Source organism: Megascapheus bottae, chromosome 4, assembly GCF_031878675.1.
Source record: "Megascapheus bottae isolate mThoBot1 chromosome 4, mThoBot2.hap1, whole genome shotgun sequence".
Lineage (NCBI taxonomy): Eukaryota > Metazoa > Chordata > Mammalia > Rodentia > Geomyidae > Megascapheus > Megascapheus bottae.
Genome location: NC_143512.1, coordinates 62,912,148 through 62,938,263, shown reverse-complemented (window position 1 = coordinate 62,938,263; position 26,116 = coordinate 62,912,148). Strand labels below are relative to the sequence as shown.

At 38.1% G+C, this 26,116-nt stretch overlaps 1 protein-coding gene across 1 annotated transcript in view; it reads right to left on the bottom strand.

Annotated features, from left to right (window-relative positions):
• C9 (complement C9) overlaps nt 1-26,116 on the bottom strand; it is a 36,180-nt gene that overhangs the window by 9,474 nt on the left and 590 nt on the right. Inside the window, exons 2-6 of the mRNA XM_090332018.1 lie at nt 11,576-11,684; nt 11,037-11,181; nt 10,666-10,813; nt 4,476-4,614; nt 911-1,171 (exon numbers count right to left, since the gene is read on the bottom strand). Coding sequence (XP_090188144.1) covers nt 911-1,171; nt 4,476-4,614; nt 10,666-10,813; nt 11,037-11,181; nt 11,576-11,684 — 802 coding nt within the window. The remainder of the gene's footprint in view (nt 1-910; nt 1,172-4,475; nt 4,615-10,665; nt 10,814-11,036; nt 11,182-11,575; nt 11,685-26,116) is intronic.

The following is a 26,116-nucleotide window of genomic DNA, read 5'->3' as shown; positions in this document are numbered from 1 at the left end:
ACATGATTTGAATGGTCTCTACAGTCCCAGTCAAAAGGAACCCATTGAATTCTTCTTTTTTGTGCTTTAAAACTGATATATTTTCAAAGCTTAAGAATCAGAAGTTATTAGTAGTAGCAATTTCTCATAAGCATAATTTGTACAATATGTAATAGAGTACAACAGTGTTTTAACATTATTTAAAGAAGCAATTCAATACATAAAAGTCAATACAGGGCTGGGAGTTTGGCCTAGTGGTAGAGTACTTGCCTAGCATGCACAAAGACCTGGGTTCGGTTCCTTGGTACCACATACATAGAAAAAGTCAGAAGTGGTGCTATGGCTCAAATGGTAGAGCTCTGGCTTTGAGAACACCCAAGGACAGTGCTCAGGCCTGGAGCTCAAGCCCAGGATTGGCAAAAAAAAAAAAAAAAAAAAGCAATACAGGTATATTACAGTATAAATACATTGGAAATAACAATAAACAATTCTTTCAGCACTAAAATACAATACCCATTGTATTGTACCATTCTTTGAAAACATTCTCTGCTCATTATTACTAAACATTATTTTCTAGTCCTAGGGCTTGAACTCAGGGCCTGGGCACTGTCCTTGAGCTTTTTCAAGGCTAGTGCTTCAGCACTTGTACCATAGAACCATTTCTGGTTTTTTTCTGTGTATGTGGAACCGAGGAATAAAAATCTAGGACTTCATGCATGCTAGGCAGGCACTCTACCACTAGGCCACATTCCTCAACCTACTAAATATCTTACTATATATTCTCTAGGATACCATCAGAGTTGTCTCCCTTTGCTCTTTTTCTTCCTGATGCTTGCTCTAGCTATCAACTTGCTCTAAACTACTAAAGAAAAAACTTGGGTAGTATGAAATATATTCCATTATATTCTCTCTATTACATTTTTGCTCTTACCTTCTGTGAAGAATATGACCACAATCGTTCATAAGTTGCATTTTTGAGATACGAAAATCGAAAATCACCGGAGAAATATTCAGAATTCGAGGACTGTGGTTTTGCAGTAGCTTCTTCACTTTTACTCTTTTTTTCTTCAGTGGGTGTTAATTTTATCGCTAAATTTGCATTGAAACTTGATATCTTCTCTTGGATGATACTAGTGAATATTGAAGTCTCTTTTTCATAATTTTCAGTCCTGAAATTTTTATCAACTCTAGTCTAAAAGAATATAATGCACCGTGTTAAACACAAACAAAAATCAGTTACTTAAGAGACAATAGAGTACAGGAATTAGGAATGGAGGTGAAGGCTACACATGTGCCTCAAGCCTATAACTCTTGCTACTTGGGAGAGGCAGAGATCAAGAAGTTTTTTTTTTGTTGTTGTTTGTTTGATTTTGTGAGGCTAGCCCAGGCAGGAAAGTTCATGGGACTTCCTTTCAACCAGTGGGTGGCTTTTGTGGCTACCAGCAGCTGTATTGTCCTAGTATTCCAGCTGTGGGAGATGCGCAATGGCTGGATACAGTGACACTAAATTGTCATCTTCAAAGAAAGCATAGGCAAGAGGATCCCAGCCAGAGCAAAAGGGAAATCCTACTCCGAATGTAAGGAAGAAGGAAAATGATCTCACTGAATCATCCTAAGAACCTAACTCCACACAGAGAGCTTATTAGACGAAGTTGTCAAAGTCACATGTCCTTTCAACCCTCGCAATCTAATTTGACTCCAGCACTTTAATTTATCCATGCAAATGGATGACGTATAATTCCATTTGCAAATCCATGCAAACGGAAAAAAGTAGAGCAGGGTTAGCCTTATTTATACCAGAGAAGGTAAACTTTAAGTCCAAAACTATAAAAGGAGAGAAGCATTCTACTCTATATTAATAGTCATCAATTCATAATCAAGGTTGTAAAAATGTATTTCCTCCAAGTCAGAGTACCTAATATAAAACAAATGTTCATAGATCTAAGGAAAATATAACACTATTGGCTATGCAATAATAGTTTGCTATTATATATACATACATACATATATACACACATATGGAAAGATATATATGGAAACTTAACCACATGTTCTTAAACAATCAAGATTCAGAGTATAAACTAAAAGAGAAACATAAAAATACCTTAACATAAGTAAAAATACAAACACATGTCTAAACTTACAGAATATACCAAATCCAGTTCTAAGAAGAACGTTTTCAGTAATAAATGCTTACATGAAAAGAACAAAGATCTCAAATATTACACCTCAAGAAAATAGTAGAGGAAAAATTAACTGAGCCTAAAGACATTAGAAAAAAGAAAGCCATAAAGAGAAGAAATAAATGAAATAGAAAAGATAAAGAAAACAAGGAGTTAATTTTGTAAAAAGACATATACAATTGCCAAGTGTCTAGCCAGACTCAGTATGAAAAAAAGAAAAAGACTCAAGTAAAATAAAACTGAAAGATGGGACATTACAACTAATATTAAGGAAGATAAAGGATTATAGATTGCTTTGAACAATTATTAGCCAACTAAGATATTCTGGAAGAGGTGAACAAATGTCTAAAAGTATATAACCTATTGAATGAAAAAGAAATAGAAAATCTGTTAGGTCAGTAATGGGTAAAGTAATTGAATTAGCAGTAACATAGAAAAGCCTCTAAGACCCTGGGGTCTCACTGTTAAGTTCTACAAAATATTGAAAGAACCAACACCTGTCTCCATAAATCTTTTCCAAAGAGAAACAGAAGTTTCTATGCAACCAGCATTACTCTCATATCAAGTTGAGGGAAGCATCAGCAGAAAAGATTACAGAGTAAGATTCATGATGGAAATGTGTATAGACACCCAGTAAATCACAAACAGATTCAATTCAGCACTGCAGTAAAAATAATCATTATCATTATCAAGAGGGATTTATTCCTAAGAAGTAAGAATGGTTCAGCATTTGCAAGTCAATAATTTTGTACCTTGATGAAATAAAAATTTTAAAAGTATATTATTATTTCAGTGTATGCAGAAGAAACATTTGACAGGAGTCAAATGTTTTATGATTAAAACCTTTTATGATTAAAAATAAAAACTTTCAACAGCTGAGTTTCAGAAGAAAAGTAGTCCAACAGAATAACATCATAGATAATAAAACCCAGTAAAAGTCATGCTCAAGAGTTAAAAGCAGAATATTTTCTTGTGAGAACATAATTGATGTAAGAATACCTACTTTTATCACTTCTTTTAAATACAGTAATCGGATTACTAGTGCCTCCTTTCTAGAATCTAAAACATTTTATGAAGTGCTAAAATGTATTTCCAGGGCTGTGATTATGCTTTCTCCAGGTCACGCCTGGGAGTTTCCTCAATCCTCACTCTGTGTATCACACTTTGTGTATCATTGTGTATGTAACACATTATCACATCTATGGAGCAGCTAAGAATCTGCTGCTATGATAGGGAAACTGTAGGATTCGAATATGAGAACTCAAGGTAAAAACAACAACCAATAACCTTTGTCTTATCAATGGTGGCCAGGATTATTTTTTCATATATTTTTATTGTAGTTAATAGAAGGGTTACATTATATTCTTCAGATAGAAGGTGTATTACTTCACATACATTGATACCTTTTCTCTTGGTCCCCATTTCCCTCCCCCCCACCCCTACCCCTCATCTTATTTTCCCCCTTCCCTATCCAATTTCAAATAACCAAATATGCATATATCCAATATATGAGATAACAAGGTAAAAGGCTGTAACAATATGAGATAACCACGGACAGCAAAAGAGATGAGAGATAACATAGTACATTAGGATAACAATCATACATTACATGGCTTTTGTTTCTATGTCCTGGAGGTCCTTTCATTTAGCGTCATACTGTATGGCCTTATATATCTAGGTTTTGCTCTATTGTAAATCTCTGCTAGGAAAGCCCAAGGTTTCTACTGATTATGACAAATGAGGGAAACCATTGAGCCTATGTTCCTTTGAGTCTGGCTTACTTCACTTAATATGATTTTTTCTAAGTCTTTCCATTTCTTTACAAATGGGGCAATGTCGTTCTTTCTGACAGCAGCATACAATTCCATTGTTTATAAATACCACAATTTGTTGATCCACTCATCAACTGAGGGACATCTGGGTTGGTTCCATATCTTTGCTATGGTAAATAGTGCTGCAATGAACATCATTGTGCTAGTGGATTTAGTATGTCCTTGTTTCTGGACCATTGGGTAAATGCCAAGTAGTGGAATTGCTGGGTCATAGGGGAGCTCTATGTTTAGTCTTTTGAGGAATCTCCTTACTGCTTTCCATAGTGGTTGAAGGAGTTTGCACTCCCACCAACAGGGTAGTAGTGATCCTTTCTGGTCACATCCCAGCCAGTATCTTTTGTTATTAGATTTCTTGATCATGGCCCTTCTTTAATGAGCTTTATTTTCACATTAACTTGTTACTTTGCATGTCCCCTTGTGTCTACCCTCAACTTTAGTTAAACTAAAAGCAGCTAAATGCAGAAGCAATGCCTTTGCTTACTTCATATGCCAGAAATGCCAAGTTCCAAGGTTTTCGGTAGTATGTCAAAGTGTTTCCATCTCGAACCCGCTCACAGAGCCCATTGTAGAACTCATTGTCAAATGGTGTGCCTAGGGGATCCATTCCCAAAATGTTGATCCTGAGAATGAACAGAGTAGGGTCAGCCAATGAAGTACCGCAGCTAAAGCCAGGCCGTCTTCTGTAGTTAGGCAAGGGGTGACCCTGTCACCATGTCACCATCACCCAGTATGTACCGGATATTTTCAGGAACAGTAGCATGGGCTGTCCAGTTGAGATCATTGTATCTGGTTGAAATTGTACCTTAGGAGGGCCTTAATGAACTTCAGGATATGGAAACAAGAGCTTGATCTTGCGTGATTGTTGTTCTCAATGTACTATGCTATTTCGCTTCTCTATTGTTGCCTCTTTTATTGTTACTATATCTGACTTTGTTAACCTGGTATGTTGTATGTACATTTATTTATTTATTTGAAATAGGGAGGAAAGGGGGAAAACAAGATGATTGGGAGGAGGTGGGGAGAGAAACAGGGACAAAATCATTAGAAGGGGTAGCAATGTGTGAGACGTAATGCACCTCCCACCTGACGAATGTAACTGTAACCCCGCTATATACCTAATCCAACAATAAAATTTAAAAAAATGAAAAAAAATTAAAAAATAAATGTTTCAGCTAAGAGGGCTTTGATTAGAATGTAAAGAAATGCAATAAGTAGGTACCTGGGCTGCCTTAGCTCGTGGAGTCTTACCTCCACTGCTGTAGCTCTTGTTTACCCTCTTAGTGAACCAACAGCCCATGATTTCAATTATCTTGAAAATAGAGCATCTCAGGGGAGCGGTAAAACATATGCATGTAATTTTTCATCTATGAATCAACATTGGGATTTTTTTCTCTCCCCTCCTCTTTAAACTTAAGCCTTTTCTTCCACTTGGCTCATTGCTTGTCAAAAACCTCATTCCCCTCAGGTTTATGTGATTCCTATTATGCTTTCCAAAAGGAATACAATAATTTCAGCATCTCAGCAAAGAAATCTCAGAAATTCTACTTTTTTCCCCTCCAGTAAAATCCTTCCATTTGGCAAGCTTTCAAAATGATACATACACAGAAAGTAGTTCTTTGTGAAGTATGCTTTTCTTAATTGGAAGAACAAGGTCACTGTGGGCTGGCTTTTTGCGGGATGAATGTTTTTGAAACAAGCAGACCAATATGCATCTTCACATCTGACACATACCTTGGCACAACAGCATCAAGCATTGTTTTAGACCATGTGTCTAACTCTTATGAGATGGATTATAAGAAATGTATTAAAGAGTGTAGATGGTTTACCAAATACTCATTTCTGATGCAAGAAAAATAATCAAAAGAGTATATTATTGTCAAAATTTAGCTTAAAATCACATATCCATACACATAGTATATTTTTAATAAATTTTGAATCCACAAATGAACTAAGCATTATGGCTGAACTTTAAAGGAAAGGAAGTGTCGTGACTATCTTTTTCAAGGGTGAGGTACACATCAGTGGTAACTTGAGGCAAATCTGTAGGTCTTATGAGCAACTAATCCTTATAGTTTCATTGAGGTTTTGATGCAATTCTTCTACTGTAAAGGCGTACATCATAGAACAAAAATAACATGTGAATTCTTCTTACACAAGAACTCAACTACATCTTTTAGTTTAGTAGTGAACTCTGTGTATTTACCTTGAAGAAACTGTATCTGTGAAATTTCACTGAATAGTGACATCAATTTTTTAAAAAAGTAAAGATTAGCTCTTAAATGATTACTATAGTTATGTGTTATATAGTATTTATAATATAGAGAATAATATGAAGAGAGTTGATATGCAATATCTGTTCTCTTGAAAACTACTTGGAAGTTAGGAATTTGGAAATATATTCAACAGGTTAAAAATAGTACAATGAGAATATACTTGTGTCAAATAAGGGATACATGGGAATGTGACATTAGCCTTCCAAGAGGAGAGGTCACTATGGAAAGATCATAAAAAGAGTTTTACTAGAAATACTGATGATGCCCATTGTTGAAAAGCTACCTGAGCAACTGGAATTCTCCTTTTGCTGAGGGGAACACACAATTCAACTGCTCTTTTGGAAAAGTGTTTTACAATTGTTTATATTGTTAAATATTCAGCCACTTACCATTGGCCCCAGCCACACTACTTTTCAGTATTTTAGCAAAGGAAATGGAATATTATACCTACACAAATACTTACAATCAAATGTTCATAGCAGTATTATTTATAATAGCTGAAAGTGGAAAATAACCAAAATGCCTACACAAATGCTTACACTTTGAAAAAGTAAATCATGACACATTCACAACATGGAATATGAAATATTCTAGAAGGAAATGGACTAGTGATATATCCAACATGTGAATGGACAGCAAAAATATTTGGGATATCATCAGCCACTCTTATACCATTAAAAAATCTCTGAGTGGGGGAAAAAGAGTTTTAGAAGAAGAAGATTCATCTTGGGCTTTGAGGGTGGGTCAACTTGGATGTGGATGGAAGGATGGAAGAATGGTGCAGATCAGAGCCTGAAATTAAAATGTATAGGATTTGTATTTGAGTAGTTTCTTCACAATTTTTTGCTTGTATACCTTACAATTGACTTTGATAAATTATGCATACTTGAGCATTTTTAGTATGATACCTATTATTTTTCATCTTAACCTTGAATAGCTGCAAAGGATGTAACTCCTCACCATACTATAAATCATACTTTAAAATCTAATTTTCCACTTTTTTAAAAAAGCAAATTTAATAAACATAAATACTATAGAGATGAAGGACACCAATCTCCTACAGGAAATCTAATCTGATATGATGTGGTTTATGTATTAATATGTTTATTTAAGTAGTTATTATTATGTAGTTCATTATTACTATCTATTTAAGGGTATAGGAAATTATCAAACAGATATTAATTTAAAGTACTAACTGTTTGATCAAGGTGTATTTTTTTTGTTATTTGCCAGCCCTGGGACTTGAACTGAGGATCTGGGCATTGTTCTTAGGTTTTCTCAAGGCTCGCACCCTGCCACTTGTGCCACAGCACCATTTCCGGCTTTCTTTTCCTTTTGTGTATGTGGTATGGAGGAAGCAAATCCAGGGCTTCATGTACAATAGGCAAGCACTCTACCAGTAGGCCGTGTTTCCAACCTCCAATGTGTGTTTTTTTTTTTAAGTCTTCATTATTAGGTTTCCATTTAAGACTGTTAATTTAAGAAATCGTTACTATACACAAGTAAAATTATATTTGAAAGGTATCCCAATGAAAAGCATGGGCTTATTTTCAAATTAGCAGATTACTTTCTGTATTCAGGGATGAGTATTACAGAATCTGGGAAGATCCAGAGTTCAACATCAATGCTATTCCTTCTTTTCATTTTTATAGGTGTGAATGATGATACTCTTTATTTAAAAATGAATAAGTAGGTACAAATAAAGGGATTCTATCATAAAATGCCAACAAGTTTCTAAGTTTCTCCAAGTTATATAGCAAAGAAGATGATGAGAGGGACGACAGTTGTCAAGATACATGGTACTTGTGCACTGATAGGTTGACTGATAATGCCTTTGTTTAAAATTTAAAGATAAAAATATAAAGATAAAAACATAATTTGCAAAATGATTGCACACATACTATTCTTTCATTTTCATTGTCCATTAATCCACTATGGATTAATATGCATTTGTTTGTTTGAGCTATTGTGGTGCCCGTCATGGAGCTAGTGCCATAAAAGCATTCTCACAGTGAGCCATGGCCTCATTCCATTAGATTAAGTCATTTGTTAATATTTAGGATTAACAAAAACATTAGAGATGGTTTAATTTCCAGAGCATCAGAGTACCAAGTTTTGGAGATGGGTTTGGTCTTTCCAGTCCTGCAGTAAAATCGGAGATTACGTTACTTATGAAGGGATATGTATAATATAGAAGAAAAGAGAATGGCTCAACAATTTGAATGCAGTTGAAGTCTTTCAATTTTCTGAGAAGAAAAGTACATGTAGAAGTTGAAATTTGCAGTTAAAGTTATAAATTGATAAACAGTTGTTTTAAACATACTGGTTTTCCCTTGTAGAAGTTCTCTCTACCCCAAAGCAAGCATATCTTAAATATAAGGTTATTATTGTATAGAATTGAAAATTCACTGGATTCATCTGGAAAATTAACAATGAAGCTGATCCACAGCCTAGAATACAACTAAGGAAGAGATATTTCAAAAACTCTTGACTCAATTCCACTACTGCAGAGACATCCAAGCTGATCTTGAATGAGCCAAGATTTTTCTGCCTAGAAATAGGAAAACTTCTCATGGACAGAAAGCAATCATCTGGAAAATAATTTTTTAAGTGTGTTATTTGGCATTGCCTAGAGGTTCTTGCTTCCACACCTGCATCTAGAACCACAAGCAGTTCCAATTTGCCAGGTGAACTGGCAAGAGAGCTCTTCACAGAGACATGGTGTTATGCTTAGATCATACAAAAAAAGTAATCCCTTGCATATTTTACATCATTTACAGCTGGTTTGGATTTACGGGTTTTTTTTGAGGAATTCAAGATGGATTGGAAGATTTCCCTGAGTACTTATTGAGGATTTCAGATGCCTGTAAGAGACTGAAAGATTTGTGATACAACTGAATCTTCCTGGCATAATACTTTGTGAGAGATATTTCTTTGAATACAAATAATGTAAGTTAATTACATAAAGCCCTTGCAATTTATTTTTATAGGAACTACAACCTTCCATGTTGCCTCTTCTTAAACATTAATTACCAATTTACGCTCGCCTATTCTAAATTCAAATATCTGGGTAATAAATTATTATTTCAGGAGTGTAATTTACTTAAAGCTAGCTTTGTTTTGCAGATAAGATGCTGACTTTTGGACTTGACAGTGGTGTGGAGGAAATATAGATGATAAAGGTTATATAGAGAGACAAATAAGGTAGTGTGGTAGAAAACTACAGTTTTAGATGAATTTCCACATATTAAAATAATGACTTCAGTTTTTGTTTGCAAAATGAATACAATGAAAAATGAAGGAATGTGTGATTTTGTGGGTGAAATGAATAGAAAACTTCTTTCAGTGACCTCACAAGATGATTAAAATCTATAGAGATGGAATGTGCAAGAAGGTTTAATGCAAAGAAAAGCTGTTATAGAATAATGGGCTCTACAAAGGCTAAATTTCTAACACAGTTTTGCTCATAGTAACAGGACATGTAACTTATAAAATGTTGATGGACGGAGTTCATCAGGACCACCTCCTCAGCTGCCTTTGTCTGTCATTGGGGCTCCTGCTCTCAGCTTGGAGGATCAGCCCTGAAATGTTCCTAACACCAACCCTGCCTGCGGTAGACCGTGAGGTATCGAAGGGTTCCTTGCCAGCATTCTGGGATGTCTCATTAGGAAATACCTTGGCAACTGCTCTCTAACCAATTTTTCTTTTCCCAACAAAGGAGGCCAATAGATTATGAATGATTGTTTTTTTCCCTGCAGAGTGGGCCAAAAGTTTTGTAGTCATTCTCCTATAGGACAAAATACAAATTTACACTGAGAATAAATAACAATCCTGTTTCAAGTTCCCTTGTTGAGATTGAAGACAAAACTGTTTTCTTGGGTCTCAAAGAAAGCAAAACACAATAGTAATGTAAACACACAGTATTTTTCTGAGAAAGCAGAAAAAGGAGTTGTGGCTCATTCAAGCCTGCAGTGATTCGGTTGTCAGGTTTTGGACAAGTCCATACCATTCATAGCCATTTAATAAGGAGCTCTGCCCAGGTCAAGACCCAGGAGAATCCATTCCAGTCAATTCTCATCTTTAGGCTAAAGACCTAAGGCATTTTAGGAAATACGTAAATGCTGCATCAAATGCTGGAAGAAAGTCATAGTACGTGGAAGTCAAGGACTTGGAAAAATTGAGAAATTCACAGGAGGCAGGAGTGAGAAATCAGATTAGAAAAAGTAACCCAAGATACTGACTTGCTTTGGGTTCAAATGTCATTCACAGAGAATCTGAACCCAAAGGTTATACAAGCTGAACCCATTGGACACATTCTTTCTCAGCTCTCAAAACGAGGGAGTTGGAGATCCCCCCTACCTCTCTATTTATCTTGAAAAGTGCTAGTGAAATACAAACCCAAAGCCTGCCGTTCGTGCCAGCTCAGACTCCTCTACCACTCGGTCACGGCAGGGTGGACGGGGGTCCCTGTCACATTCATCCTCATCTGAAAAGTCTCCGCAGTCATTGTCACCATTACACAGCAGTCTCCTCTTTATACACCTGCCTGTGATCAAAATGAGCGAAGACATGATGTCAAATATCAGCTTTTCTCTCTTTCTTTCATGGCATCTAATGTTGTTTAAGGTAGCAGGTGATGTATCAGCCAAACCCACTTGAAATTCCTTTACAGAATAGAATCTACAGATGCCCTTGCTGGGCACAGGAAATGTGTTCCTAGAGACATGATGTGGCTGGCTCATAGTGAGCAACTGGAGAGCCAGAGTTACCTGTACCACACTGGAAGTCATTTCCACAGCCGTCCTTGGCCTCCACACAAGGCTCAGCGGGCACGCATGCTTGTCTGTCTCCCAGAGAATCATGGCAACTTTTCCCTTTAAATTGCCCAAAGACTTCAATGCTTCTTGAGCGAAACTGCACAAAATCAGCTGGAAAGGTTAGACTGTTCAATGCCAAAGAAAGATTACCATCTAAAATAGCACTCACACCACGGTAGCCAACTTTCCCCTCCCATACCTAAAAATCACCCCAAATGAACCAATAGTTTTATAAGAGAAGTGACAGAGCAGCCATGAGAGTCACTTAAAGTAGAGGTTTTGAAAGTCTCTCTCACAGATGAGTTGTTGTGACACTCATTCAGTCTGTTGTATAACATTTGACATCGTTGGACCTGTTTTCCACAAGCATTTCAATAGGTATCTCTCTTTCTGGGTTGTAGGAGCGCCTGGCTGCATCATCATTTTCCTGGAGGTACCAGAAATCCAGTTTCCCTCTGAGGAAGTGAGGAGGGATGAGGACAAATACTTACCCTTTCCTTGAGGCAAGGATCACAAGGGGACCATTTACTCCAGGGGCTTATTCTACAGTCTATGGGGTCTACAGGCCATGGAGAGTCATCTTCTTGCCTTGACTCTGGGCTATAATGAAGAAAACAAAACACACCAGTTTGTAATAACCATCCTGGAAACCTGTTTCCAAGAAGTCTTCACAAACTACTCCAATTCATTTTACCTCTGTTCCCCTTTCCAAATCATGCTACAAATCCTTTTACTACAGATCCCAACTGACACCTAATTATGTGCTACTTTTGAATTGTAACTCATCTTTTTTCTTACTGTACTGTAATTTAATTCTTAACCCAATAATATCAATAGTAAAGAGGATGAGGAAAAATAACAATGTGTCCTGGCAGACACTGGACAGCAATTACTATTATATTTTCAGTTACATGATAAATCTGTTGAAGCTAAAAATTCTTTTCATTTTTTTTTTGCCAGTCCTGGGGCTTGAACTCAGGGCCTGAGCACCATCATTAGGCTTTCTCAAGGCAAGAGCTTTAACATTTGAACCACAGCACCACCTCTGGCTTTTTCTTTGTATGTGATACAAGGAATCGACTCCTGATCTTCAGGCATGCTAGGCAACCACTCTACCACTAGGCTAAACTCTCAGCCTGAAGCTAAAACTTCTTTTCTTTCTTTCTTTCTTTCTTTCTTTCTTTCTTTCTTTCTTTCTTTCTTTCTTTCCTTCCTTCCTTCCTTCCTTCCTTCCTTCCTTCTTTCTTTCTTTCTTTCTTTCTTTCTTTCTTTCTTTCTTTCTCTCTCTCTCTCTTTCATCTTTTCTTTCTTTCTTTTTTGTACATCTCCTTTGCCTGGGAGTCTGGAGAAGCTTGGAATTGCTTGGCTCTCTTGCTAATTTAAGCTGGCCAATTCAGCCAGTCCCTATTACCCAACACCTCATAAATTAAGTCCCCTCTTTCCAGGATTCTAGATGTATGCTGTAAAAGTGGACACACTACCACTTCACACTGCACTTCAGTCAGAGTCTGACTTTCTGACTCTGACTCTGACAAGTCAGGACTTTCTGAGTTTTGACGTCAGACTCTTTGGCATATTTAGCCTCGCCTCCCACTCCAGACATGGTGTCTAGTGGCATCTTTTCTGGCTTTGAACTTTTCTTTCTTAGCTCACCATCTGGGTTTTTCTAATCACAGCATCATCTTGAACAATAATTCTATTGACAGAAAAGAAACACCCTTGCCAAAAAAATACCCAAGAATCCTACAAACACCCTCATTCTATTCCCTTGACCTGGAACCCCACAGCCTCTTTGTACAAGAGAAATGACCAGATTTTGCCAGCCCCTCCATTTTGAGACTCTGGTCAGCTGAATACATTCTCTATGTTCAATTCTCCATCCTGAACAGTTCCTCTCCATTTGTAACACAATGTGTTCAAATCAGTGACTCTAAACAATTTAGCCAATTTACAGATAAACCTTCTCCCTAGTCACATTTACTTCCAGCTACCCTTCTCCCTCCTCTCCTCATAAGAACGCATCTTAAAGGAATTACTATAAATATATTAATACTTTCCTCTCATCGTCCCTAAGCCCTCATCCCCCTTCATACTTATTTGACTATTTCTAAATCCTCTGCATTTTAGCCTAGGGTCTTGAAAAATTAGTCTACAATCTGATCTGTCATTCCAACCTCCTGAGTACATCTCAACCTTCCTGCCCTGTGAATGCTTTTGCCCAAGTCGTTGATGGTTTCCTTGGGCTGTGACTTTCATACAGCGTTTGATGCAGTGACCACTCTTTATAGAATGACATGACACATCTTCTTTCTTTTCTGCTCAGTATGCTACTCTTGTATAAAGATTCCTGGAGTCTTTCAAGTGTTGTGTTTTCACAACACTTCTGTCATTGTCTTTGCCTCTCCTCGTTTTTTTTTTTTCTAACTTTCCCTCACTCGCTTCTCTTTCCTCCATGTGCTTTACCCAGAGCTTTGGAGTGTTCTAATGATATTCCATAGATAAACTTTTAGTCCAGACTTTTCTCTTGAAGCTTCAAGTTTTGAATATATTTTCTAACTGGACATCTGCACTTGGACGTCATCATGGACTATTGCACTCAATGTGTTCCATAAGGAAATCATTATTTTTCCTTTGCTTTCAAATCTGCTCCTTCATTTATTCAGTTATCCTAGTCAGAGACCTGGTTGTTATTTGTCTAATTCTGCATCCCCTCCGTCCTCATCTCTGAGATCTCACCCACCACTGAAACCTGTTGCTGGCAATCTTACAAAGAGGCATTCCAATCCATCCTTCCTTCTTCATGTCTTCCAGATGTTTTTTTCTGGTCTACACTCCTAGTAGTCTTTCCTACGTGAATGCTGTCAGTTTTTTTCTTAGTTTGTATAAGACTTCCAGAAGGATCATTTAGAAATACAAATATGATGTTATCATCCCCTTCTGAAAACTCTCTTGTAGAAATCAAGGTTTTACAATTGCTGGAATGCCCAACTTTTTCTAACACTGTGTAAGCAATGATTCCCAAAGGTATCCATAATCCATGGACTCTGTGACTACTTTGTGTGGCCAGAGACATCACACTTGTGATTAATGGAAGCTTAGCCAATGTTTAGGGTAGGGCTGGTTTGAATCACATATGCTCTTTAAAAGGCATTCAGTGAAGTGTAAAGACAAGACATGGAGAAATTGAAGACATGAAGAGTGACTCTACTCATTCATTAACACTGGCTCTGAAGAGGTCAGAATGGGTCTATGGGTCAAGAGATACAGACAGGTCAAATACCTGGGGATTCAAGGGAACTGATTCTTCTCTAGAGCATCCATGAAGGAATTCAGCCTTGCTGACACTTTGATTTGGTTCAATGAGACCCACTTCACATTTCTGACATCCAGAAATATGGGATGATAAACTTGTGTTTTAAGCCACTAAGTTTGGGGCCATATGTATAGTCGGAATATAAATCTAACAACACTTGACCTAGATAGCTCTACATACCTATTCCCTTCCCAACTTTCTATCTTCCCTTTTTTTCCCACCTAAGTTCTAGCAACATTAAATGTAACTTTAGGATGAGTTATGTTTCCACATCTTCAGGTCTTCAATTGTTCCATTTCTAATTCACCACACTAATTTACCTTGTAGTTTACTTTTCTGTATACTATTGCTAGAGCACCATCTTTTTCCCTATATCATAAGCACCTTGGCAAACACATATTTCATTTAACTAATCTATTCTCCCACTCATGCATTCAACAGCTATTTGCTAACTGTTTATGTCAAGCCAGGGGAGTACAACAATGTTCAAAACAACAAACCAAATGAAAATTTGTGATTCTCTGACCTAAAGGCATTATCTAAGAAACACAGTGAGAGAGAACTTTTAGGTTTTATTCAACTTGCTTATGGAATATACAGAACATAATTAGGTTCTTGGGAAGTGGTCTTTGAATGAGTAAGTAAAAGATAAAAATAAGGGTGTTCCTTTCCCATATAGTCTTGGACAGAGCTACATTTTTAATTCTCTCTGGTATGTTCTCCTGATGAATTACCCACATAGTTTTGTGCAATAATTGCCTGTTGCTAAGGAAGCCTATGAAATGGAGATGACATTTTTGTAGGCCTGGATTTTGTCTACACCATCCAGAATGTCAGGGGTCCTGATGAGATTTTTTATCTTCTTTTTTCATATATTTTTATTGTAGTTAATAGATGGGTTACATTATATTCACCAGATAGAAGGTGTATTACTTCACATACGTTGATACCCTTTCTCATATCTTGGTCCCCATTTCCCTCCCCCTCATCTTGTTTTCCTCCCTTCCCTATCCAACTTCAAATAACCAAATAACCAAATCTGATATATACAATATATATGATAACCAGGTGAAATACTGTAACAATATGAGATAACCAAGGGACAGCAAAAGAGATGAGAGGTAACATAGTACATTAAGGACAACAATCACTCATTATATGGATTTTGTTTCTATATCCCAAAGGTCCTTTCATTTAGCATCATTCTATATGGCCTTATGAATCTAGGTTTTGTTCTGTTGTAAATCTCTGCTAGAAGAGCCCAAGATTTCTACAGATTATGACAAATGAGGGAAGCCATTGAGCCTATGCTCCTTTGAGTCTGGCTTACTTCACTTAATATGATTTTTTTCTAAGTCTTTCCATCAAGAGACAGAATTTTATGGAAGTTAAATTCAATTTTTTGAGCTGTTGATATATTTTAGATATGAGGCCTTTGTCCATTGTATGGTTAGTGAAGATCTTCTCCCACTCCGTAGGCTTCCTAGTTAATTTGCTAGCTATGTCCTTTGCCATACAGAAACTCTGCAGTTTAATGCAGTCCCACTTATCCAGCCTTTCTCTGATTTGTTGTGTTTTTTTGTGCTCAAACAGTGCTGGGAAATGCCACTTGACAACACCTGGTACAAATCCAGGATAACCAAAGGGTGGGGGCTTGGCTCAAGGGTAGGGGAGTAGCCTTGAGCCGAAGAACTCAGGAACAGCTCCCAGGCCAAGTTCAAGCCACATTATCCACAAAAAATAAATAAATTATATATATATATATATATACACATTACACAAGATAGGTACTGTTAGTTTACACTACAAGCCTAGCTATTCAGGGAGCTGGGCTCTGAGAATCATGGTTCAAAGCCAGCATGGGCATGAAAGTCCATGAGACTCTTTATCTGAAAATAACTAGCAAAATGTTGTAGCTCAAAGTCAGAAAGTGTTAGCCTTGAGCTGAAAAAGGTCAGGAACAATGCTTAGACCCTGAGTTCAAACCCAGATTCAAGCTCCAGGTCCATCTGGTATCTATCTATCTATCTATCTATCTATCTATCTATCTATCTATCTATCTATTATATATATGTGTGTGTATATATGTATATCTATCTATCTACCTATCTATTATATGTGTGTGTGTGTGTGTGTGTATTGTCAAAGCTCTTAGAAGAATCTGCTTTCCTAGAAGAATTATTAATACATATCTGAATTCTGAGAAATTCTGTGTTAGGAAGTGTTGAGGGAATAAAAGCCTGTCTGGGAATGCTTGGTCTCAAGAGGTGATGAATGTTGCACATTATGTCTTCAAGCATTGAGACTCAGTGTACTGGTGGCATATTATAATCCTTAGATATTAGAAACAGGAACGTGGACTGGGAATGTTGCTCTACAACTGGGAGATTGCCTAGAATGCACATATTCTTGGGATCATTCCCTAAAATCAAATAAATAAGTAAATTAGTAAAATAAAATAAAATGGGAATAAATTGTGATTTCCATTTCATGCCAGCGAAATCCAATTAAGGATGGATTCTGTATATCACCAAGTGCTAAGGTGCTTTAGTGATTCTCGTGCTCAAACAGTGCTGGGAAATGCCGCTTGACAACACCTGGTACAAATCCAGGATAACCAAAGGGTGAAATTCATGTTGGTGTGGGGATCATCATGACAATGTTACCAAACTTGAAGCCACTATTGTCTTAAACATGTCATTGAGCTGAGCTCCATAGCTCCATCACAGGTTTCAGGGAATACATTAGATCGCATCTATTAACATCTCCATAGATCTTTTTATTATTTTCTTGTTGCTTTGGACTGGACTATCTGTTCTTAACTGCTATCACTTAGATGATCACATCAGAATTTTGTTTCAGTCTTTCTGTAGGGTGATCGCTATCTTGGTGGTTTCTGATCAATGTCACAGTATCTCTAGCTTTCTCACCTCTTCTGATCATCTTTTGTAAGTGAGAGTTCAGAGGATCCCATGCAGAGCCATTGGAAATACTGAAGAGTGAGTCACACACTGCTCTGTTGGATAAACCTAGCACCTAGCCTGTGATGGGGGCTCAGAAGAAGGGCTGGATATCTGCACACCAGGAAATGAGCAGACCCTACTTCAGGGACCTGGGCATTCTCTATTTCTCTTTGTATTAATAATAGCCACATGTTGACTGTGGAACATTTATTCACTTCTTCCTAACTTCCTACTTATGGACTCTTTTTCTTAAGGGGTTGACTTGTACATTGGACTTAATGAAAAAAACACAGTTATTCCCTTTGATTTTTTTATTGCCCTCTGGACAATGATGTGATTTCAGTCCCTGAATGATCTACTATTTCCCCGAAGAAAGTGCTTACCATAAATCTAAAATACACTGGAACAAGAAAAATTATACAGGACTCTAGACTCTAAGCATTCCCACACAAGGAGACCAAAGGAGGATATTTTTATGGGAGGAACACAAAGGCTCAATGCCTATGTGTATCTGATCATATAAAATAATATTTTATTGAAATGAACTTCAGGAAATGGAAACAGGTTTTTTTTTTACTTCATTGCTATTTTGTTTTCTTTTTGGATTGTTTCTTTCATTTATCCGTAAATGGGGGCATAGAAATGGAGGGACAATGGATGAACAAATGTAGAAGTGATACTCCCTAGACATTTCTGTTAAAAATGAAAATGAACTATATAACTTGTGGGTGTGAATGGAAGGGAAAAAGTGGGAGAGAGTGAGACATTGTCCAGGAAGAACTGTACTTATTATCTGATGTATATAACTGTAGCCCTTCTGTATATCACCTTTACGCTACAAAAAAAAGAAAGTGCTTACCAATCCTATCCATGCTCTGTACTTACATCCTTCATTATCTTATGCTCATCATATTATATTATATTGCTCATTACTTTGTTTGCAAGCTAAAACAACAGAAATCCACTTTTTCCTACAATTTGAGGCGTGAGATTAAGATGAGGTGGAGATAATCTGTTGTGCAGCCTCACACCTTGATTTATATGATGATCTTCTCTTAAGTCTTCTTTTCACATGTTTTCTCTTCACATGTGACTATTTCCTTTGTATGTAATCTCACTAGTTTTATTGAATTAAGGTTTATACTAATAAATTAATCTTCACTTAACTCTTTAGTACAATAACTACAATACAATTAAATTAACAGAAGGCTAGGACTTTAAAGTGTTGATTTTGTGAATACACAGTTCAACCATAGCACTCAGAAATATTTTTGATTAAATAGAACTTTGAATTTTTTAGTCTTACTGGGCAATTTTCTTAGCTCATTTCCCCATTAAAATTGTATCCCCTCTTTAAGGAATAACATTAAGAATAATTCATTTTGCTTTATAGATAGGAAATTATTCCAAGTTAGAGTGTTATATACATCTTTCTACTGTTAACTCAGCATAGTTTGGTCCTTTCCCCATTGTTGTAAGCAGTAATAGCTTCTTCAAGATTTTTGGGTGTGTACCTGCTTGATGACTTTTAGATATTTTGAGATCCAGTGAATTTGCAAAACTATATTTTATGTTTTTTATATGGCTTCCTCAGGTAAAATCCATCAATTGGATAACCTGATTCTTGCCTGGATCCATCTTAAGGTAAATGATGCCAAATGGTGCAGAAGTAAACTGAAAATTGTGTTGACACCTGGCTGGTTTGTATTTATTGTGTTAGCCGTCTGATACCTGCAGGCACAACAAAAGCAGAACTCAGGAATTGTTAGGAGACAATGACACACCACGCCCAAAGCACATGTTATTAAAATAAATATACTGCATAAATATTAGGAAAGTGATCTTGAATGGCTCCTTTTGTCTTTCGCATCATTTCTTCAACTTCTTTAAGTCACTCAGCAGATGCTTTACAGCTCAAGAACTGCCATGTGTACAGCATCACCACCTGCCCTTCATCCTGGCAAGTCATCAAGCTGAGCCAGTGTTTGCAAAACACTTCCTAGATTCTCAGATAAAACGTGCTTGTCAAGACAATGTATCTCCTGGTATTTCAACCTCAGTTTGAAAAACACTTCTTAGATCAAAGTAATCTACCTCAAGATGAATGGAGGTCTAACTCTGGGCTATAAAGAAAAAGCTGTCCTCCTGTCATGAAGAGAAGATTCCAGCTTTAAAACAAAATGAAACAACAACAACAAACAAAGCCTTAACAGCAACTCACATACCAGGGCACTGTGATCAACCAAAGAAGGAAAATAAATACTATATAAAAGAAGCCTTTCAACAATAAATTAGACAGCATTTCTCTTGAGTGGAGACATGTAAGCTAATATAAGACTGCATTCTTTACCCATATATTCTAAACCTTGTTTGTTTAACTCATGTAATTCATGCAAGTGAAAAGATACCATAACAGCAATGCCCAGTGCATTTTTTTTCAGGATGTTTCCTGATCTCCCAGTCTTAAGAGTTTCTTTTAGGTGTTCCCAGGGAGCCTGCATTCAACAGCCTCTAATAAGGCATCAGAAATTGTTCTGGGAGGGGACTGTCATAAAATATTCTTGCTATCCTGGAGAAATGGAAAGAACTATATCAATATATGGTATAGGGTAAGACATATGGATTCAGAAGGAGGGTAAGAGAGTACATTAGGGAAGAAGGGAGAGTGAGAGGGGGCTGTGGGGTAGTGAGATGATCCTCTCAGAGGAAGTGTGCAGCTTTAGACTAGTGAAAGATGATCTGTGTGTCCTTCTTTTGAAGATGGTTGGGCCGTTATGACTGATGAACTGAGCTGAGTGCAGAGGAAGTGACATTGCATAACTTTCAAGGCTAGATAAGAAAAGGCTATGAAGTTCTGCTAGATTATTTGAGATGTTGCTTCACAAGCAATATTTTAGCAATGTTTGTGGACCTACTCTGAATGTCACAAGGAGAAGGTGAGGGAGGGGGAAAAGGTAAAAGGAGGGAGAGGAGAGGGAGAGATAGGAGAGGGAAGATAGGGAGGGTAGAGGAGGAGTGTACAATCAAGAATTCTTCTTAAGTCGTTACATTTATTTTCTACTTACTTCTTTCATATGCCCTGTACAATATTTCTTGCAATGATTCTCACACTATAAGCTATGATCTGTGTGTGAGAGATGGCAGACAACACAGCAGCAACTCAGTGACAGAGCTGGGGTTCGAACCCGCATACGTAGCTGCTCTCTGCCTGCCTGTTTCCAAGACTAACTCCTGCTATTTGAGAAGTGAAAAAAATCTTTAATGAAACTGAATTTTAAAAAAGGGCAAGTCAGGGAGAGTACACACACATAAACACACACAAACACACACACACACATACAGGTGCGCAAGTGTGCTTTCACACACAGCTACATATGGCTTTCACATGTGCAACTTAATGCTGCCAAAAGACCAGTTTTTTTTTCACTTAAGAGATAAACACCCTAGCTCTTTTTGGCAAGGTTATAGGGAAACAAGCATCTCTTAGCCCAATGGAAATGAGGTTAACCCAAGCTCCACAGATCCACAGGGGGTATATCACTTCTGGAAATTAATCCTCAGATAAACATATGCTCTTACAAAATGATACACAAAGATATTCATTATAGCCTTGTATGTAGTACAAAGGAAAAATAATTATCCAAATATTCACTAAAAAGCGATGGGATTGCTTCAGCTGCTAAAACATAGTGGGGACTCAATCAGCTGTGAGGAGAATTTGGAAGTGCCTTGACCTTGATTTAGAAAGGTCCCAGGATTTTTCATAACACTCTTCAAAAGATTGGTGTAATATACCTTTTATGAAAAATAAAAAGGTGGGAGAATAAGATCGAATAGACCTCAGTGCTTAAATTAACATAAAAGATACACAACCAGTACACGTATATACCTCAAGGCTAGGGAGAAGAGAGAAGGGAGTGTTCTAAAAGTACTTTATATCTGATAACACAGAAGTTATAAATGGAGAAACAAGACTTTTCCATGTATACCCTGTTGTGTTTGATCTTTTAACCATGTAACTCTTTGTCATTTACAAATTCAAAAGAAAAGATAATAAGAACTTCATGCACAGAGCCCTTTACTTTGGGCCATGCTGAGTACACTGTTTATTATGTTAGGTATTCCTTACAGGAGGACTTATTCTAATTTTTTAAATTTAATTTTATTGTCAGGATGATGTACAGAGGGGTTTCAGTTACACACATAAGGTAGTGAGTACACAATTTGTTGGACATTGTTACCCCCTCTCATTCTAATTTGTTGGACATTGTTACCCCCTCTTATTCTGATTTCTATTGTGCTGGTGACAAACAGGCCCAGGGAAGTTCGAGAGTTTGCACAGAGCATAGCTTTACTAAACGGTGGAGACTGGAAACATCTCAAGTAACTGGCTCCAGAAGCCATGTATGACATATGGTTCTCTTCTCAGAGTGGTTCTTGGCCGGCTGGCAGCGAACCGGGTTTCCTGACCTTGGGGGTGAAGACTGGGAAAAGAAGAAGAAGACAAAAAGATGGGGTCGGGAGGACTACAGCCCAAGTCAGCAGCCCAAAACTCCAGCTTAAGGCGAGCTTAAGACTATAGCCTAAGGCCATGAGCTTAAGACTGTAGCTCCATTTATTTCAAGTTCATCCTTAAATACTTTTCTCAAAACCAGGACACTGCCAGGGGTTACATTTGTACAAAACAGCGATCAAGTCTCAGGTTAAATGAGAAGCAATTGACACAGCCCAAAATCATGATAACAGCTTACTTCCTTGTGTACTCAATTGTGCAGGTCCAAGGTCACTGACCCCATACTCGGTCCCCAACAGTTCTTAACATCCTCATTCTACTTTGAAAAAACAGAGATGAGGCTGGGAGCTTGGCTAGTGGTAGAGTGCTTGCCTAGCATATGCAAAGACCCAGGTTCGATTCCTAGGTACCAAATACATAGAAAAAAACAAAAATGGGGCTGTGGCTCAAGTGGTAGAACTCTAGCCTTGAGAAATCCAGGAACAGGACTTTGCTCAGACTCTGAGTTCAAGCCCCAGGATTGGCAAAAAAAAAAAAGCAGAGATGATACCCCTAGAACCCCCTCAGGGCCTGTTCTCAACAAGCACCTTCATTAAGCTAGAGAAGAGGAAGAGAAAGGAAGAGAAGAGAGGAGAAGAGGGGTACCTCAGAACGTGATCTTATTTTGAAATAGCCTCATTATAGAGATGATTGAGTTAAAATTAAATCCACATCACTGCTTTCCACATAAAACGACAAAGGTGGATCTTTGTGGGGTACAATGTTTGTCTGACATGTGAAAATTCCTGAATTGAATCCCCAGCACTGAATCATAAGTACCCATAATGAGGCAGAGAAGAGGAGAAGAGAGGAAAAGGAAGGGGAGGGGAGGGGAGGGGAGGGGAGGAGAGGAGAGGAGAGGAAAGGAGAGGAGAGGAGAGGAGAGGAGAGGAGAGGAGAGGAGAGGAGAGGAGAGGAGAGGAGAGGAGAGGAGAGGAGAGGAGAGGAGAGGAGAGGAGAGGATGTAGCTTTGAGGTAAGGTATACCACCAAGCACCAGTCACCACGAGGCATTAGCCTCCTTTCTGGTCTCCAGACTGGGCGATAATACATTTCTTGTGTTTGAAGCCATGTCGGGTACCAGTTTCAGTGCTCCCAACATGAACACAAACATTTCACAGATGAGGGGACCAAGGCACAAGAAAGGCCAAGGCTCTTGTTCCTGCTAGTACAGCTGTAAAGAAATGGCACCTTGTCCTGGCCTGATGAAGCCAGTTCCAGAAGAATGCTCTGTTCTACTTGAATATATATTTTTAGAAATCATTTACAGATTTGAATTCTTGAGCTATTCTTCAAGATACTTGTTTGTCTTCTCTCAAGGTGGAAATCTCTGAACACTCCACCTTGACCTCACCCTCTAGCAAAGAGCAGAGCACAGGGCGTTCAGAATGGGGCCACCCTGACTCATGAAGTCTCAGAGAACGGCCTGTACAGAGTCTGGGACAGCCAGAGCACTGCCTGGTCCTCCTGAAACAGCTGTGGGTGTTGGGGGGGGGGTGGCAAGACCCCTGGTGTGACAACTTCAAAGTGAATTGCAGCGGGCTCATAGCCTCTCATTTTCAGATCAGGGGAAGCCACATCTAGGAATGTCTGTTGCTTGAATATATATACTTTTTTTAAATTTAGTAAGGGTCAGGTTATACACAAGAAAGCTAAAGCAACCTTCAAGAATCCTTTCCAAGTACAAATTCCTTCTGTGCCCAGTTATCTACAAAGTGAAAATATTTTCCCAACAGAACAATGTTGCATAGATAATGTGAGAAGAGGAGGTAATGGATGAAGGGTTTGGGCCCAGAATTTGCCACAGGGCCTATGGGAATGTGGGTAGGTTCCTCTCTGCCAGCCCCTTCCGGTAAGATGGCAACCCTGTAAACAACCCACAGGTTTGGTAGGTGGAACCCATACTGAATGGTGGCCTCTACAGATGTTGGAATACAGACAAGTAAGGGCTGGAGATGGAAAGTAGAGTCCTCAAACCATTTTTGGTTTCAAGACTCAAATGACCCCACGAGAATCTGAATCCGGGCTTATTCACGGTAGAGAAGGTGTACAAGATGACGTTTTCCCTGAAGTAGAGTACTGCAGTCACGACTATTTCTGTATTTCTCTACTGTCTCCACACTGTACATTGAATCGCACAGTTTTTGTCTTTTCATGTGTCCATAAACTTCAGCATTCCTGAGAGCAACATACATGTTCATATCTGTCCAACTAATTTATTTCCTGGATGGCTTTGTTGGTTGCTATAACAAAATATTTGATGCACGGTGATATGCACAGAAAAGTTTATCCTTGTGCTGGTGGCTCACACCTGTAACATTAACTATTTAGGAGGATGAGACCTGAGGGCTGAGGTTGGAAGGTGACCCTGAAAGAAAAGCTTGAGATACTGTTCTCTCCCATCAACCAAACCAAAGCTGAAAGTGGAGATGTGATTCAAGCGGTAGATTTCCAGCCTCGAGGGAAAAAGCCAAGTGAGGGAATGGGGCCCTGAATTCAATCGTCAATACTGGCAAATAAATGAATAAGAGAGCAAGTAAGTAAGTAAGTAAATTAAAGAAAGAAAAGTTCATTTGCTGCACAGTTTTAGTGGCTGAAAAGCCCAAAAAACCTGATGCCAACATGCAGACAGGGCACCTTATAGGCTGTTTTTTCCCCATATATTTTTCATTGTAATTAATTTAGAAGGGTTACATTATATTCACCAGATAGAGGGTGCATTACTTCACATGCATTGATACCCTTTCTCATGTTCTGGTCCCCATTTCCCTCTCCCCATCCCCACCCCTCATCTTGTTTTCCCCCCTTCCCTACCCTATTTCAAATAATCCAATACGCATATATCCAATATATCAGATAACAAGGTGAAATACTGTACCGATATGAGATAACCAAGGGACAGCAAAAGAGATGAGAGATAACATAGTACATTAAGGCTTTTGTTTTTATATCCTGGAGGTCCTTTCATTTAGCGTTATACTATATAGCCTTATGTATCTATGTTTTGCTCTATTGTAAATCTCTTCTAGGAGAGCCCAAGGTTTCTACAGATTATGAGAAATGAGGGAAATCCTCATTCCTATGTTTCTTTGAGTCTGGCTTACTTCACTTAATATGATTTTTTCTAAGTCTTTCCATTTCTTTACAAATGGAGTGATGTCATTCTTTCTGACATCAGCATAGGATTCCATTGTGTATAAATACCACATCTTGTTGATCCACTCATCAACTGAGGGGCATCTGGGTTGGTGCCATATCTTTGCTATGGTAAATAGTGCTACAATGAACATCGTTGTGCTAGTGGATTTAGTATGTCCTTGTTTCTGGACCATTGGGTAAATGCCAAGTAGTGGAATTGCTGGGTCACAGGGGAGCTCCATGTTCAGTCTTTTGAGGAACTGCCATACTGCTTTCCATAGTGGTTGAATGAATTTGTACTCCCACCAACAGTGTAGTAGTGATCCCTTCTGGCCACATCCCCTCCAGCATCTGTTGTTATTAGATTTCTTGATCCTGGCCATTCTAACTGGAGTGAGGTGGAATCTTAGAGTTGTTTTGATTTGCATTTCTTTTATGGCCAGAGATGTGGAGCATTTCTTCATGTGTCTATAGGCCATTCTTATTTCTTCTTCAGAGAAGACTCTCTTTAAGTCTTTGTCCATCTTTTAATAGGATGGTTGTTTATTTGGAGATTAGTTTTGGAGTGAGCTGTTGATATATTTTAGATATGAGGCCTTTGTCTTAGGCTGTTTTATAACATGGCCAAGAAGAATCTAACAGAAAATGAGCCATGGATAACAGGTCACAAATGTGACAAGGACACCTGCAATTTATGAGAAGCCCCGCATCCTCCTTCCACTTTCCCTTTAGTGTAACTCAACCATTCCTGAGAACCTGACCCACCCCTGAGCACTGGCATTGATCCATTCACAGGTGTGGAGACTCCATGGCCTACCTTCTTTGTACTAGGTCCCACCTAGCCCTACCACAAACCTTGGGGGACACCATCAATCTTTATGCAAATCATAGCATATGAGCTTTGGAGTTCAGAGGAGGATAAGAGTAAAAGGAGACAAGGATCTTTTTCTGGAAATGTGGCCAGAGGAGTGGCACAAGTAATTCTTGGAAGGGGAAGAAATAATCTCTAAGTCTTAGGATATAGTTTGAAACACAAATAGAGTGCATCAAGGAAAAGAAGTCAAATG